The sequence below is a fragment of the Haliotis rubra genome, unplaced genomic scaffold (assembly GCF_003918875.1).
Source record: "Haliotis rubra isolate DU_JTF1 unplaced genomic scaffold, ASM391887v1 Scf595, whole genome shotgun sequence".
NCBI classification, from domain to species: Eukaryota; Metazoa; Mollusca; class Gastropoda; order Lepetellida; family Haliotidae; genus Haliotis; species Haliotis rubra.
The window spans coordinates 319,206-337,432 of NW_025767296.1; the positions used below are offsets into that span (position 1 = coordinate 319,206).

The 18,227-nt window shown below is 41.8% G+C and overlaps 1 protein-coding gene across 1 annotated transcript; it reads left to right on the plus strand.

Annotated features, from left to right (window-relative positions):
• The first annotated feature begins 4,780 nt into the window (after positions 1-4,780).
• On the plus strand, positions 4,781-14,956 carry LOC124255156 (alpha-glucosidase-like). Its single transcript, XM_046688992.1, has 11 exons — positions 4,781-5,046; positions 7,058-7,237; positions 7,981-8,135; positions 8,927-9,052; positions 9,976-10,101; positions 10,606-10,721; positions 11,234-11,416; positions 11,697-11,706; positions 12,154-12,339; positions 13,198-13,332; positions 13,932-14,956. The coding sequence occupies exons 1-11, from the start codon at positions 4,803-4,805 to the stop codon at positions 14,274-14,276; spliced, it is 1,806 nt and encodes a 601-aa protein (XP_046544948.1). The 5' UTR covers positions 4,781-4,802; the 3' UTR covers positions 14,277-14,956.
• The last annotated feature ends 3,271 nt before the right edge of the window (positions 14,957-18,227 follow it).

Genomic DNA, 18,227 nt, shown 5'->3' on the forward strand with positions numbered 1-18,227 from the left:
ACGTTTTCACAATATTTTAGTTACATCGTGGTTGTTTGGTTGGGTTGTTGTTTAACGCCGCACTCAGCAATTTTCCAGCTATCTTGAGGCGTTCTGTAAATAATCGATTCTCAACCAGACAATCTAGTGATAGTTATCATAAACATCGATCTATGCAAATGGGATGCGAATACGTGTGTTAACCAAGTCAGTGAACATGACCACCCGATCCCGTTAAACGCCCCTTACGACAAGCATGGGTTGCTGAAGACCAATTCTAACCCGGATGTTCACGGGTCAGTTATATCCAGGTGAAGAATTGAACTAATATCTTTGGCGTGATGAGCGAACCCGCTGGGCTACCCCACCGCCCCCTGTCTAAGTGGAAAACGGAAGTGACATGGGTTTCCCGTCATGAACACTATTTCAAGTGTAAAACACCTGGTTACCCTAATGACGTCGAAAATCTTGAATGATGGTAAAGCATACAAGCAGAGAAGGGGCTGTAGTGTTGTAGCACCTGGGATCATAAATCAAAGACAGGGGTACCGGATCCTTGTACCTACGGACGCATCACTACATAATACTATGCGCCACTAATACCACAATACACGACCAAAGTGAATTCAAATTAGTGTGCATGTGTTTCGGATATGGGGACATGGATTAGAAAAGAAAACTCGTAGGACATGTACAATTTCAATACAAATTGTTTACCACAATTTAAACCAACGCAAACTTGAGGTGCTGAGATTATATTTTATAAGTACCAGTAAAAAATAACTTCACAATCAACGACGTTAGAAAACCACTATCGATTACATCACGTACTCATATAACTCAACAACGGCAATATAAATATTTCATAACAGACATGCATACGAATGTCTTCACTTCCTACGAGGCTTCCAACCCACGTGTCCCAGATCCACCTACCCTGCCCACTAATTAAGAACGCTGCCAGATATGGTCCCATCTGACCTCGATAGTCATTCTCTGATCGACATGGCCTAGAATGATTTATACTGGACTGTACAAATATTTAAATGAATACAACACTCCAGTATCTTTGTCCCGTGAGATGTGCAGCTGTAAATACCAATGTGTGCTTGTGACCAGCCCCTGCAGTTCTCAGTTATTCTCCAGCTCTAACTGTGCTACTTGTTTATGCTTGAAAGGTGTGGATGAATCATCCATCGAATACAACCATTGTCTGGGGAATTGTTCAAAGCCACATTGAATTTTCTTTAGTTTGAAGTTGGTTGCAGATACACATTTGTGAATTTTCATGAAATTGCAAATGGCGGCCATTCATTCCCACCGTTACTGCAGTCAAACATCCGGCCAATTTCAGTATTAATTCACATACTAAACACTTTAAAACAGTCTGCTTAAATACCTTGAATATGCGGCCTTGTAAACATCTTGTCAGTAGCAGAACTCGGAACGATGCTGTAGTCAACGAAACGCAGAGCGATAAGTAGACTAAGTGAAAGCGATAGCGTTTCTGTTGAAAACTGAGGGGGCCGTTGACAACGACAACGGTAACTACATAGAAACGAATTCAGAACGAGGTATCATCAAACGTTTCCGGCAACGTCAAACAGCCAGATATAGCTTCATCTCATGGGACCAAAAACCTGATTCTTAGCTGAACATTAAAGCAATGCCTATATATTCAAACGCCGACTATACCGTAAACTACCACCTTGTACCTCTTAGTTGTTGAAAACACACTGATAATTCTCTAAAGCCGTGTCAAGATTAATACTAGTGAGGAGAGTTGAGGATTCGTTTTCAGTCAGAAAGATGCAAGTCTTCCGATTCCATTTTTTGTTATTTCACATATGTTTGTCTCCAAAAGAGACTATCCGTGAAGGTCCGGGGTAGAATATTGATCCTTAGTAACCCATGCTTGTCGTAGGAGGCGACTAACGGGATCGGGTGGTCAGGCTCGATGACTTGGTTGACACATGTCATCGGTTCCCAATTGCGCAGATCGATGTTCATGCTGTTGATCACTGGATTGCCTGGTCCAGACTCGATTATTTACAGAACGACGCCAATTAGCTGGGATATTGCTGAGTGCGGCGTAAAACTATACTCACTCACTCACCCAAAACAGACGTTGCGGTCCACCGGCATGCAGTGCCGGAAAGTTATAATGGACAGATATATACGTTGCCATGGTTTCCGTAGGCGAAAAAAAAGAAGATGAAACTTGAATGTTGTGTTTGTTTAAACCCCGAGTATTAACTGGCAAACTGGTGAACGTATGCAGTTGCCTGGTAAGTCCATTCATCTGATCTTGGAACCATCTGCTGGTGTGTAGCGCGTGGTGTACATTTAAGGTCGGCGGTAGCTGCACTATTTGCTGCGGAAAGACAAGCTACGCAATTCGCCAAGAAATCACCTGGCCAATAAACGTTCGCTAATAGTCTGGCAAGACTGGTCTCCATTCGTGCATCGGCCAAGATCAAGCTGGATAAGAGAGACTGGTCCATCCATTCACCAATATACAGAGTAGATAAAGGCTAATTTTCCTGCTTGCGCGATCAGTTTGCTGTGCATGATTCAATCAGGAAATTGAAAAAAGCTACATGTATACTTTTTCAATCTTTATTCGCTCATCTATATGCCAAGGCAAGACGTCTAATTGTTACGCAAAGAGCGTGATAACCTGCAGTTGTTTGTTATGATCGACCTGTTCTGACGGTCAACACTGGTTGTCCGTGCAAGTAAGTGAGTCTGATCTATCAACTGGTCAAGGTGTGCTTACCTACTAATCAACTGGCTGCTCCATTCTGTGGCCAGAGTAAGAGATGCAGATTAACCGGATTTTGATTGTGTTTATGAGTTGTGTTGGGCTAGGTGTGTTAACTTGCGACAGCATTTTTAATGTTTCGTGTTGCCACCGACATCTAAGTTAGGTCGGTCGGTCGGTCGGTCGGTCGGTTTATAATAAAAAAAATTGGTGTTTTTAAACGAAAGAAGACAAAACCATGCGTAACTTTGATTCTGCTTAATTTACCTGTTTAGGAGTGGCAATGGGAAATCGGCGTATGGAAAAAAATCAATGCTACCTTAAAGAACTAATGTTATTCATATATATATATATACGACAAACTCATTTTCTGTCAAATTTGTAGATTTTAAATCCATAACACAGATTGCACTGCAGACAAACAAAGAAAAGCAGGAAAGATCATCATCATAGATTTAATCAGATGTTGCTGTCACAAACTTAGACACCTCGTTCTTTAAAAAGTTTTTTATTCTTCAATATAACAAAGTGTACTTATAAATGAAATGTAAGAAGGAAGAATGTTAATTCCTAGCCCTTATACGGGTTAGAACTGGTCTTCAGTAACCCACGCGTGTCGTAAGTGGCGACAAACGGGGTCCGGTGGTCAGGCTCGCTGACTTGGTTGACACATGTCATCGTATCCCAACTGCGTAGATGAATGCTCACATTGTTGATCACTGGATTGTCTGATCCAGACTCAATTATTTACAGATCGCCGCCATGTAGCTGGAATATTGCTGAATCCGGCGTTAAACAACCAACCAACAAAAAACACAACAACAATGGTAAATAAACTGGAGGTGTAACAGTTGGGTGTTGTAGTGTAGCCTAGTGGGTAAGGCGTTCGCGCGTCATGCGAAAGTCCTGTGTTCGATTGCCCATATGGGTACAGCGTGTGAAGGCCATTTCTTTCGTTCTCCCAACGTTATATTGCAGGAACATTGCTAAAAGCGGCGTAAAAACTTACTCACTCACTCTTGGGGGACGTGGGAAAGTCTAGAGGTTAAAGCATTCGTCCGTCATGCAAAGACACAGGTTCGATTCCCACATGGGTACAATGTGTGAAGCCAATCTCTGGTGTGTCCTGCCATGATATGGCTAGAATATTGGTAAAGGCGGCGTAAACCCATACTTACTCACTTAGCCATTCTTAGTGGGTAGTGCAAAAGTCGAGTGGTTAAAGCGTTCGTTCGTGATACCGAAGTCACAGGTTCGATTCTCCACATGGGTACAATGTGGGAAGGTCATTTCTGGTGTCCCCTCAACGTCATATTGCTAAAAGCGGCGTGAAAACTTACTCACTCACTGTATAACCTGCCTCTGTTTAAGGACACGAGTTAAGCATATCGTGATATGGTACAATTGATCTCAAGGTTCGAGTGTACAGAGATAAAAGTATGTCATGCCCGTGTGAACCCAAATCAGACCATACATAAAAAAAATCCGTAAAACGAAATCTGATTTGCGGATGAAGGTCGGCTTGAGTGATCCTCCACCTGAGATAATGCTTCAACGCTGGTCTTTGTTGACACGAACAAGCACTACGAGCCCATGTCCTTGAATACATAACACAAGGCGGCTGAGAGAACCTCTTTTCTCCAGCTCGTCAAACATCATCGGTGTCATATGTCTCGGGTAGGTCAAAAGAAGAACACCCGAAACAGCTGACAGCTTTCGTATGACCTGTTACAGATATTCTCCAACATGCAGCTTTATATTTTATTGGCATTCAATTTCATGAAAATATTTACACTTTATGCGGTTGTACGAATTAATTATGCGTCAATGAATGGTTTGTGTGATGCTCAAATAAATAGGTTAATACAAAATGCGGTCGCCGACGCCTTACCTAGGTTAAGGTGAAATGTATACAAACTTGACCTATATGACGTATGGGAGCTTGCAGCGCTTGACACCGAGCTACAAGCGAGATACATATTTACAGAATTATTCCCTGTCAGCATTGAACGGAGTCGACGTTGAACGACGCTCGCAATAGTGGCTATTCCACGTGAACATGAAGGGTGCACTGAAGGGGAAAAGTAAGGAACGGCTACAAAATTCCCCAAATGAAAAACAAAATTTCAGTACCATCTTTCTGTTGGTCCAGCTAATCGTGGTGCTAGCTGCCATTGGAGGGTACGTGTGGTATGGTCGTCAGGGGCACAGTGGTCTGGAATGGTGGAAGACGTCGGTGATCTACCAGATATACCCACGGTCATTCAAAGATTCGGACGGGGATGGAGTTGGTGATCTCAGGGGTAAGGAAATGACTGGTGTGTGTGTGTGTGTGAGAGAGAGAGAGAGTGAGAGAGAGAGCGCGGGGAGTATGTTTGTCTGTGTGAGAACGTCCGTGTGTTTGTGTTTGTGTGCGTGTGCTTTTACGTTTTCTGTATGTGAGAGGGTGTGAGCGTGTGTGAGAGAGATCGTGTGTTTGTGTGTGAGATGTTGTGTGTGTGCTTTTACGTTTGTTTTGTTTTGTGTGTGTATGTGTGTGTGTTTGTGAGAAAGAGAGAGAGTATGTGTGAGAAAGAACGTGCGTGACGTTTGTGGTTGGCTGCTTTCACCTGTATGTGTGTCTGCGTTCGTTTGTTTTATCTGTGTGAGTTTATGTGTATTGTGTGTGAGTACAACCCATGAATTGTATATGGTACGAAGTCGCCTTATATAGTCCCTAATGCTGAAGGCAATACACATGGACATGCCTGTTTTAAGAATACGGATCGTTATTTTCATGAAGTAAAAGTACATCTTCCATCGTCATTGTGCAAAGACATTCCCATTGCTTCAGACTTCTTAAATGAATACACATGGGAATTAATTAAGCACCCACCCCCAACTGTAGAACAGAAAGGTTTCAGAACTCTCATACTTCTAGAAGGGCAGTAATGCCTGATTATCTGATGGAAGATTGAATAATTGATCAAAGAAAAACAACAAAATGTATGCAATATGTTAATTTGTATGCTCTGTTCGTGAGAAATGCCAACACTGTTGATATTGCCCTGGCGCGCCACATTATGAGATATTCCCGGATCTCGCTGTGTGTTTTGACATCAGTATCTCGTGTATCTATGATGTGTCTGGATGACACTCTCCACCGTTTGCCTCATGCCACACGCGAACCTGCGGATACGTTCCTGAGGCAATTGCCGCCACTCCTCACGCTCTTCTAGCCCGCTGACATCGCTTTCGTTTCGGTAGTGATTCTGTTGCTCGCCATACAAAGTTGCGTCCCTTCAAACCCGATTATGATCCGACCCGTGAAGATCCGGGTTAGAATTGATCTTCAGCAACCCATGCTTGTCGTAAGAGGCGACTAACGGGATCGGGTGGTCAGGCTCGTTGACTTGGGTGACACGTCATCGTATCCCAATTGCGTAGATCGAAGCTCATGTTGTTGATCACTGGATTGTCTGGTCCAGACTCGATTATTTACTGACCGCTGCCATGTAACTGGAATATTGCTGAGTGCGACGTTAAACAACAAACCAACCAACCAACGATTATAGTCCGTGGTTTCTCTCCGCTGTACCCGGCTTTGATAAATGTCTGTGACACGCTTCATCGTTGGATCTCTTCTCACACTGGGCGGTGGGGTAGCCTAGTGGTTAAAGCGTTGGCTCGTCACGCCGAAGACCCGGGTTCGAATCCCCACATAGGTACAATGTGTGAAGCCCATTTCTGGTGTCCCCCCGCCGTGATGTTGCTTGAATATTGCTAAAAGCGGCGTAAAACTAAATTCAGTCAGTCAGTCTTCTCATACTGACCTAAAAGAAATGGTGATCAATGCGGCGTTAAAGCCAGTCTACTCAGTCACTCCATATATTTGTATTAGTGCGTTAACCCGTGAAGGTCCGGGTTCGAAAGAACCCTCAGTAACCCATGCTTGTCGTAAGTGGCGACTAACGGGATCGGGTGGTCAGGCTCGATGACTTGGTTGACACATGTCATCGGTTCCCAATTGCGCAGATCGATGCTCATACTGTTGATCACTGGATTTTCTGGTCCAGACTCGATTATTTACAGACCGCCCCCAGCTGGAATATTGCTGAATGCGGCGTAAAACTAAACTCACTCACTATTAGTGCGTTATAATTACGTGAAATAAAACGACTGCTTTATAAAATGTTTCACCAATGAAATTTTAGCGACACTCATGCATATGTATGAACCAAATCATGATCACCTTCATGAATATGGATGAATTTCTATACAAGGTAAAGCGTTCTGGTACAAATCACACAACTGACAGATTGTACGCCATTGCAGGTATCATCTCGAAGCTGGACTACTTCCAGTATCTCAACGTCAAGGCGATATGGCTCAGTCCATTCTACAGGTCTCCCATGAAGGACTTCGGATACGACATCTCCAACCACACCGACGTCGACCCCATCTTCGGGACATTGAAGGACTTTGACGATTTAGTTACAGAAAGCCATCGCAGAGGTTCTTAAGTATTTTGTAGAATGTGAAAATATTTAATAACTGCAACTTTTTATCCAAAAAGCATGGATGGTACACTATTTCATCTAAACCAACATGGATGGGTTTTTAACGGCTTCACAAAACAGACAAAACCTGACTACCGTTTTTGTAGTAATCTGTAGTTTCCAAGTTCTTCGTAAATGTATTTGAAAATGAAATATGTGATCCAAACAATGAATGATAGTTCATGGTTCTTCACAACAAAACGTAATAAGATTTTTGTTTTAGTCATGGGAATTTTCCTTTTAAAGATTTATCATCATATGCCGATTTCGTATGAAATTACTTTATAAGGCTCCTTCGTACAAATCAACAAATGAAACGTAACATGATATGAAACGTAACATGTCGAACTTTGATCATCTCAACGACCTTAATTATGCGGCACTGCAACCATTGCATAATCGGTTTAACAGTGGGATTTGTTGTACAATCTGACAATTTATATAAACATTATTTTCTTAAAAACTTAATTTTTAATGAGAAACCTGAATACAATGACTCATTCTCGATCTCCTGAATGAGGGGCGATGAAATAGGCTAGTAGTTCAGGCGTTCGCTCGTCACGCCAAAGACCAGGGTTCGATTCCCTACGTGGGTACAATGCGTGAAGCCAATCTTTGATACTATTGGATTAATGATCAAAAGGGCGTAAAACTTACCTCACTCTCTCAGTCACTCACTCACTCAAATCGCACTTGCAGACATCAAAGTGATTATCGACTTCGTCCCCAACCACATGAGCGACCAGCATCCGTGGTTCCAGGAGAGCCTGAAGGGGACGGGGAAGTACAGGGACTACTTTATGTGGAGCGACGGCAAGTCATCATTTGGAAGGAAGAAACCACCGAATAACTGGGTAAAGTGACGGCTCGAACACGAGCGCATTAACCACCTTTTCATTTCCACCACAAGCTGACTCTCGGTGACATAACTGAAACACTATTCATAGCAGAGTCAAATCTTACTCATCCTCACAGGTGGTATATACCGTGTAACTTTATCATTAAATGTTCATATACAGAAAAACAATATTACCTTGGTAATGTTTCTAACATTTTTCGCTTCATGGTACATGCAGAAAGGTAAGTATGTTTGTGCCCGGTTCACGGCTGGCCAAAGAGGCGCCGCGAGTTGCTGTGCAGAGTTACATCCCTTGGTGTCGACAGGAACCTATGATTGTGATTTCAAATCCGGGTTCGCACCAACTATTTCTCTAGGTTTGTGAGCAAGTGATCAGAGTTCATGGGCTTCACCAATATGGTGAACGTATCTTACCTGCATCAGCTCACCTGCTTCCTTTGACCTCCGATAACAGGAATACTGTTTAAAGCCCTTCATTCTTTCTTTTTGTCCCAATTCGTAAAGCTATCCGATCGCTTCGAAATCGATACGAATGAGATTCGATAGCCATGTGCAAAACCGTTTTTCAACAGGACATTTGTAAGCTCATCTTCCACTGCCGTAATGAATGTGAAAAATGATATACTTTTCTGAAACAAACCCAGAACATCGTGCTCTGAAGAAAACGTTGTTTGAGTCGAAAAAACATGAAAAATATACTTCTTCTTCCTGTTATTTTACCTTGGTAACTTGGGCACAGTGTAAAATCTTCTTTGTTGTGTTTTGTTTGACATTTCTATCTTCTAGCTGGGCGTGTTTAGTGGGGAGTGCTGGCGATGGAACGAACAGCGGAAGCAGTATTACTACCACGCTTTTGTGAAGGAACAGCCTGACTTAAACTACAGAAACCCGGATGTAGTCAAAGACATGAACGTAAGTGCCACACAGCTCCTCATCATTATTTCCTTTGTTTTAAGCTTTCCTATTTCGGCGGCAGCGGTTGGGAGTGGAGTAAGACAAGGAAACAGTACTTTTACCATGCTTTTATCAAGGAACAGCCGGACCTGAACTATAGAAATCGAGACGTTGTGAATGATATGAACGTGAGTTATATGTTTGACGGGTAGTTCCACCTAGGTAATAAAAACTTCAACAGTACGATATATCGAGTTAAAGAGTGAGTAAGTAAGTAAGTAATGGAGTTACGCCGCTTTTAGCAATGTTCCAGCAATATCACGGCGGGGACACCAGAAATGGGCTTCATGCATTGTACCCATGTGGGAAATGGAACCCAGGTCTTAGGCGTGACGAGCGAACGCTTAATCCACTAGGCTACCTCACCGCTCCTCGAGTTAAAGAATATATATTATGTATTGTTATTTGGTTACACAGAAGGAGTTTGATAAATATTTGTGTTATACATACTTTGATTACTGTATCAAAACTATCTACACTTTTCAACCTATATTGATGAATGACCCTACCTGTATCTATGTATCATTATAATTCCATATGGAAATAAACATAAAAATGTTATCTGATTGTATCATTATTTATAAAATGACTACCAAATAGTATTGAGTAATTTTCAGGCGGTAATTAATGCAGGCGGTTGATATGACTTGAACCTTATGACTGACCAATCAGAATCGAATATTTTCCAAATCCATGGTTTAATCGATCATTTATTATATTTTGCCCTATATATCGACACCGTCCTCAAAATGTATAAATTTAGAAACTCCTGTTAAACAAGGTCTTCGGCTTGCTGATATTCTCCTGCTATAGTCAACTAAATTATTTTCGCTTCGTGAGAAAGAAACCTGCACGTCTAACTACTTGACCAACTGTTACAGGACGTGCTCCGGTTCTGGATGGAGAGGGGAGTCGATGGTATCCGGGTGGACGCCATCATGAAACTGTTCGAATCCGAGAATATATTCCAGGACGAACCTAGGAGCAACCGTCCTGGAGTACCTGCCGTACGTACTTTAGTTAATTCCACGAGCACGGATGTAGTGCTGACAAAAATATAAGCAGAATCAGGTCGAAACTGTATTCAAACCCACGATCATAGTTTTCTACCGTGCCCAAGGGGCGTAACTCTGCATAGTAAATGGCGGCGCCTTCAGCAACCCATGCTTGTCGTAAGAGGCGACTAACGGGATCGGGTGGTCAGGCTCGCTGACCTGCTTGACACCTGTAATCGTATCCGTAGATACGATGCTCATGATGTTGATCACGAGTTATCTGGTCCAGACTCTATTGTTTCCCGCTACATAGTTGGGATACTGCTAAGCGCGGGTTAAACAACAAACAAACTCTCAGCCACAGGCACACCTGTCCCAGACATTATTTAATGACTGCTGCAAAATAGCTGGAATATGTCAATCTGGGAATACAAGATTCACACAATGAATACGTATTCTTAAGTTACGACGATACTGTGTCAATCATTTCCTGTTTGATGTGGTTATTGTGAACAGTTCCAGTACGAGTATCTGACACACATTCACACTGAGAACCTACCAGAGATCGGGGACGTTGTCAGGGGATGGAGGAAGGTCATGGACGAATATGAGGCCAAGGACGGTCAGTCAAGGTCAGATGATCAAGATCATACATATTCAATATTTAAAATTACAGAACCCTGTTTTACTTTATATCTGTTTGGTATTTTGTCAAGAATCATCGCCAGCATGCCCTTTTCAGATTATGACGTGCCTCTTGCTATGAAGAAACCCACTCTTTCTGAATTCTAGGGGAAACGCGTAATGACAATGCCAAATGGACATGCCCGATCAGATTGATATATGTTGTTATAGAGGGATTTGGGGTGAAGTTAACCAAACCAATGGCAGCCACAGGTAGTTCAAGCCGAGAATCATTATCAGCGTTTAAAAAAAATGATATACATGTAATTAATTAATTGGGATATTAGCTGTTCGTGGAAAGGTGTGCCTCTCCTGCAATGCCTGCGCCACCAAAAACACAAGCAAAGCCAAGTCAACTGTCAACAGAAAAGAAATCATGGGAACATTTGTTCAAAACAGCGAACTGAATCAGATTCATCAGACATCATTTTACCTGCTGTCACACCAATTTCTCTTGCAGGTTTATGGTGGTTGAGCTGTATGATCCCCGGCCATTAGGAACAAGTACTACGACTATGGCGCCATGCCCTTCAACTTTGACCTTGCAGAGGGTCTCAAGGCCAATTGCGGAGGAAACTGCTTCAGGGAGGCTATCAGCAACGAATACGACAATCTGCCTGCAGGCACATGGCCCAAGTTTGTGGTAAGTTTGAAGTGTGATCGATATGATGTGGTCAATTATTTAAAGAACATCATTATCTGGTTCCTGGGGAAACTGCTTGCGAAGCGCCGGCGCAGCATACCCTGGAAACCAGACACCGAACGTATACTGCTGGATATAAAGATGACTGCATTCATGTATCACGTCTGACGAAATGACGAACTGATTTCATAGAATTTAGAAATTGATGAATAATTACTATTTGATCAAAAATCAAAATTATAATAATTGTAAGTGCTTATCAGAAACAATCGATTTTCAGGATGTATAACGTATGTGTTATGGGGCCGCTATTGGTCAGGGTACAGTTACACACAGCGATCTTAGCGCTAAGGTGATCGTAACTCCCATGCCTTATAATGAAGTTACGACAGTCGTAGCGCTAAGGCTGCTTTGTACAACTGCCCCATGGCCAATAGCGGTCCGAGTAAAAGTAGTTTGTAATATCGTGATCAGCAATACTATTTATAGAGAACATTACAAAACGTTACCAAACGCACGACTTCCGTCAAAGAAATCTACTGTGGTATCAGGAACCATTAATAAGATAAGCTTCAAATATATCCGACATCGGATTGGTGTGATGTCCCATTCCAAGTGATTCCAAGAATGACGAAACATTGTTCCTGAATGAAAATGAGACATAGAATATTCATGAAATGATATTACAGTTACAATTACTGAATTACTGTGTTTTCCTGCCTCTGCGGTAACTATAGCTCGGTAACCACGACCGTAAGCGGGTGTCCAAACGCTTTGGCGCGGAGTACGTCAACGTCTTGAACATGCTTCTGCTGACGCTGAAGGGAACGCCCACCACCTACTACGGGGAGGAACTGGGCATGGAGGAGATTGAGGTCAGCTTTGAGGACACACAAGATCCTTGGGGCATTAACTTTGGAAAGGTACAGTACAAGCTGTGAGTGAGGGAGTGAGTGTAGTTTTACGCCGCTTCGAACAATGTTCCAGTTGTAGCAGCTTTACGTTGGAGAAAATCTCGAAGTTTGCAAGTCTTAGACGTTTACCATGTTTTACTCACGAGCATGGTTATGGTGCTTCCAAACCTAGACACGTAATCGGGGCGAACTGGGATTCGAACCCACGATCATCATATTTCTGGCGTGCCTAAAGGATGCAACTTTGGACAGCTATGTGGCGCCTTAGACAAACTGATTCCCTCGTTCGTCCCGAATCAATGAATGAGAGGTATTGAGATGCATGCGTGTGTGTGTGTAAGTGGATCATTGTTCAATGGATAGTGTTTTAGCCAGTTGCATATTAAACCTGTACCATTATACCTGTGTGTGGAATCGAGCCGGTTTTCCTGGTTTTAAAAGTGTAAACCATAAGACTACCCAAGCATAACTTGGCGTTCAGTGACAAAATGTGTCCTCACACAGGTAGTTGTCAACGTAATTTACTAGCTTTCGAAGACTATACCTAACTGCAATTTATGTATCTTGACACTTGACATTTGCGAGAACATTTATATTGTCTAATAAGTGTTCTATACTACAAACAGAATTACCAGTCCAAATGATAGCACTAACGCAGTTAACATGACTAATTTAGGCTGTAGACTGACATTTAAAATTTGAGATTCACCCAAGTTTAAAGATGTAAAAATATTGTTTTGAAATGTGATAGACAGACGTGACATAGCAAAAGTATATTCAGACACTGATGTCATGCATATAAAGTGCCAATCTGTGTTTAACGCAGAAAAGTCTCTGTAGGCATGACATTTTTAACGACTTTTTCAGGAGCGGTATACTGAGTTCTCCCGGGATCCCTGTCGCTCCCCCCTCCAGTGGGACGCCTTCAGTCAGTCGGGGTTCACAACCTCCTCCAAACCATGGCTGCCAGTCCACCCGGGTTACAAGACATGCAACGTGCAGGTAAGACAGACTTTGCGATTAACACCGTATAGAGATGAACCTCCCAAATCCCGACCCTTTCTGTAGAACGGTCACAATTCGGATATCGTTAGAACGTCTTTATTGGTAACTCAATGTTCACTAGTCCAGACACGTCTGGATCTGAAGCATTTCTACTAATCTGACCGACTGGATGACCGAGTCTCGATATAGCGGTACTACATACCTGCGCCATATTTTGTATGCTAATTGATATTTGTCTTTCTCTACCACGAGTTCAACAGGTTGTTTTGTAACGTATTATATAGACCACAGGACAGAGAACATATCTAGTTATTTTATCATTTTGTACGGCCTTACTTTTCTCTATCACTATTTGCTAAAAACATTTTTGAGCAAAACAACTTTTCAATTTCGCTATGAACGTCGATGCAAACCAGTTCCAAGCTGAACAAAAGCAATGTTTGATCCGTTTCAATGGATTTTGGTCTATATTTGAAATATACAAATCACTAATTCGTTTACCTAGAAACACATGGTTTTCCAAGTATGCCTTCACGAATGCAGAGATTTGCATGTTATAACACTGCAATTATCTGCTCTTCCTCTTCATCTTCCAGGTACAAAAGAACAAGAAAGATTCATCTTTGAATATTTACAAATCCTTAGCAACGTTGCGAGAAGCGACTGCCTTTCAAGATCCTGATGTCCAGTTTGCCGTTGTCAACGATGAAATTTTATCCTATGTGCGAGGTACGGCCAACACTGGCCGATATCTCGTTACGATGAACCTCGGACACGATTCGTCGACAGCAGATTACACCAAGGACCCCGTCAGTGCCAAAAACGGCCGCGTTGTCGTAAACACGGGGAACTTTAATGAATCGAAATTTAACGTTGGGAAAAGTCTGTCATTATCTAGTTTAACTTTGAAACCTGGACAAGGTTTAGTCCTTAAGTTATAAGATATGCAGGAATCCTGTTCCGCAAAATTGTATGGCAGTGCTATGCCTCTTTTAGTATGGTTCTACTTACCTCAGCTCATAAGCCAACTTCTACCAACAATCAACATGGCTATTTTATAACAGGTAATCAATGCACTTTAAATAATATAACACAACTTAAACAACTTAAAACCAATTTGAACAACTGAACCACTGGGTTAAAAATGAGTTTTTAAAATATTGTTGTTTTTCATTTGAATTTCATTAATAATAATAATATGCTCGCCTTTTCAAAGGATGTATAAATCATGTCAATGACACTTGGTTACCTGGGTCTTCACGAGTTGTCTTGGCATTCCCACTGTTTAACCTGTGACAAGGCCACTCTGATTACATACATTGACCCTCTATACTTAGCACCAGCGTCTGAAAAATAACTGGTAGTTTCGACTCGATTATTTACATACCGCCGCCATGTGGCTGGAATATTGCTAAATTGTGCTACACTCACTCACTCATTATGATAATGATGATTATCTTTATTATGATTCACTTGTATTTTTTTAGGAACATCACTAATGGTGATGGTTTTTGTTACTGCAGTTAATCTGTCATGCCACGAAATCATTATGATAAAATCCCCATGATACAGTCACTGTGTTTTAACTTGCGGTGTATTCCCGTCTTTTCCTGAACAGGGTCAGTGTTTAACGTGTAAGAAAGGTATATAAACATTTTATTTATATCGATGTTAAAACAGAGAGAGAGAGAGAGAGAGAGAGAGAGAGAGAGAGAGAGTAGAGAGAGTTCTCGAAGATGCTGGAGAGAGAGAGAGAGAGAGAGAGAGAGAGCCATTTCTAAAGTGGTCGTAAGACACGCACATTAACCAAAGATATTGTCATAGAAACGATATCAGGATAGCTTCTGAAAACTCTAATCATCCAGACTGTTATTCGCCACAAATACCTTTGTAATATTGAATTGTATACTACGCCTGTTCCATATATTGGAGTGTTGCTATGGAAAAGCAGGGTATTCTTGCGGATAGCAATCTTAGCTCTACGACGATTGAACTCTAACACAGACTTAAGATAGTTCTAGCGCCGTGGTGTTATCATCCGTGAAGATCCCGGTTTGAATTGATCTTTAGCAGCCAGTGCTTGTCGTAAGAGGCGACTAATTGGATCGGGTGGAGAGGATCACTGGCTTGGTTTGATGATGTCTTCTCATCCCAACTGCGTAGCATCGATCTACGCAATCGATTGATCAGTCGCCAAAAAGCTGGACCATTGTCGAGTGCGGCGTTAAACAACAAGCAAAGAGAACCAGGTGTTATCACTGGTTGTCATCTAATGTCAAGGTCATCTATGGCCGACAAGTGAGTACGATTGCCGATGATTTTGGAGAAAATGCCTGCTTACTGTCGAGGAAATGATATGTAGATGTTGCAATCAGTTTTTAGACCCGTGGAATATGGCCGCCGGTCGAGTCTAGCGCAACATAGGTGCTGTCAACGTGGTTGGAATTAATAAACGAATTTAAAAGGTGAGTTTTCGCTGTCTTGGCTGATCCATGATTTTGGCTTGGAATTGTGGAGGTAGCTGTTTTCGGTGAGTTGTGGCGTATAACTTTTGAAATAATTATCCGATTGTGACCATTTATAGCTCATTTTGTAGGGAAATCATCTAGCTTTCCATCCGTAGGCCTCGACGGGGCCTTCGAAATAGTTTACGTGGTGAAATCTAACTTTGATCGAGGAGAGGGTGGTTCCGTCGTTACATCCCTTTCCTTTTATATAGTACTAGGGTAGGGTCTATATACCTATATGTCTTTCTAACGCTGTTTCTAAGCGAGACACGCCCCTCTGGTTGTGAGTGGAAGCAATGGCCAGTAAAAGTGATGACTTGAGTTGACGGCTCCTGACAGTATTCCCACGGGACGTCTATGAAGGTGAAACAGTCGTCGTTTTTCTAGTGCAGTATGATGCTGAATGATCTGTGCTGAGCGATATGTGGACATCATATACTGCTCGAAGATTGCTGGAGTTTGTTGACCAAAGACATGTGGCCCAACTGCAAAAAAGATGGTTGAAGTCATTTTGCATATAGTTCCCCAAATATTATTTTACCTTCCACCCAGCCTTCACTGTAATACAGACAACCTAATGAAGCAAGTCTAGATTTTCCAACCTCACTGGGGCTCCTTCAATTTATATGAAATTCTTTGTTTATATGAACAAAGCATTAGTCGACCTGCCATACATCTTTCAAGTGATAAGTATTCGATTATCAAACAAGTTTCCCATTAAAATTATATTTTGATATATTTTATATTTGGGGTTTTACTTTCGCAATGTCACATGTTGGATTTGGGGTAACGCTATAACACGTGACCGGGCATTTAGTTTTTGTTTGCACACAAACGCGCTTATTCTGCAGTCAGAACAAACTGGCACACAGATTTTAGATGCGCTTCACTCATTATTTTGCACAAATATACTACAAAAATTCCAAACTTTACTTAAACATAGATATAGAATTTATCCATATATCCATTTAAAACTGGATAAATAATGATATGGTAACCCTTCTTTAGGCAAAAAGCCACTTTAATCTAACATTATGCACTTGATACATGAGTAACCATTAAAATGTTTTTCATGGCACCAATCAACCATTTTGCAAATCCTTGAACGAGTCATTGACAAGTACACAACACCTGTCAATAGCAGGTATGGGATCCCCAAGATGAAATGACATACTGAAACCTAGGATCCAACGGCCAGGCAGCATCACAGAAAAATCGTCAAAAGACATCATAGTTTTCATTTAAATCAATACAGTGATCCTAGCAAAATGTCAATATAGACATCCTACTGTTACAGTTAGATGCATGAATCCTCATTGTACTTAAAGCAGAATATACTACCTATGTGACTGTCAAACAGAGTGAACACGATTACATCGTACAATGTGAAGCATATACCGTTTTTACTGATATTAAGCGCCCGGCTTCAAACCGCCGGGTTATGAAGCAGTTAAATAGGCAGCATGCAACCCTCTAATAGGCGCCGGATATCGACCTCCGGACTGCATTTTTTGTCCTAAGCGAACAGGATCTGATGGTCAGGCCGCTGACTTGGTTGACTAATGTCATGAATCCCTTTGCGTAGATCCGATGCCTCTTTTGATCAAGATTATCTGGTCTAAACTCAATTATTTACAATCGCGCGATATAGCCTCTTAAACTACACATGCCGGAGATCTATGAGGTGTAACGTTGAAAATTATAGCGCCAGAGGCTTCAAATACAAGGAAATACTATATATGGTACCTATGTGAGTAAAAAAATGCACTGTGAAAAACCTATACGATGATAACGAACTGCACTGTGTCATATGGCGTCCTCCTGAAACTCTGGCCATGAGGATCGGTTTTTACTTGACGGCGATTTTCAATAGATTCTATTACTAGCATATATAGGGTAGGTTTTTAAAGACACGGCGGGGCATTAAGTTATAGTGAGTGAGTGAGTATGGTTTTACGCCGCTTTTAGCAATATCACGGCGAGGGACACCAGGAATGGGCTTCAGACATTGGGAATCGAACCCGGGCATTTGGCGTGACGAGCTAACGCTTTAACCACAGAGCAACCCCGCATTCAGCTATAGATTCTAAAACGACGAATACACCACATAGCTGGGCTATTGCTTAGTGCGGCGTTAAACATCAAACAAACAAACAGAAGGACAAATAGAAATGGTGGGCCGGATGAGGTAAGGCTCTGACAACAGGGATCTCACACAGCACAATACATCAATAACATAAGCCAAGAGATGAAGCAAAATATTTCAAAAGTTACATTTACGGCATGTTTAATATTAATTTAAACTGTAACCATGGTAACCGACATATATTCCTTTAAAAATAACCGAAACAGATTTGTCAGGCTTGCTGACGTGAGTGGTGCATA

Bases quoted from the DNA above. Each gene is read 5' to 3' on its own strand.
- LOC124255156 (XM_046688992.1), top strand. From the start codon at position 4,803: ATGAAGGGTGCACTGAAGGGGAAAAGTAAGGAACGGCTACAAAATTCC. The intron at 5,047-7,057 runs GTAAGGAAATGA...ACGCCATTGCAG, and splicing joins TGGAGTTGGTGATCTCAGGG to GTATCATCTCGAAGCTGGAC. The intron at 9,053-9,975 runs GTAAGTGCCACA...CAACTGTTACAG, and splicing joins ATGTAGTCAAAGACATGAAC to GACGTGCTCCGGTTCTGGAT.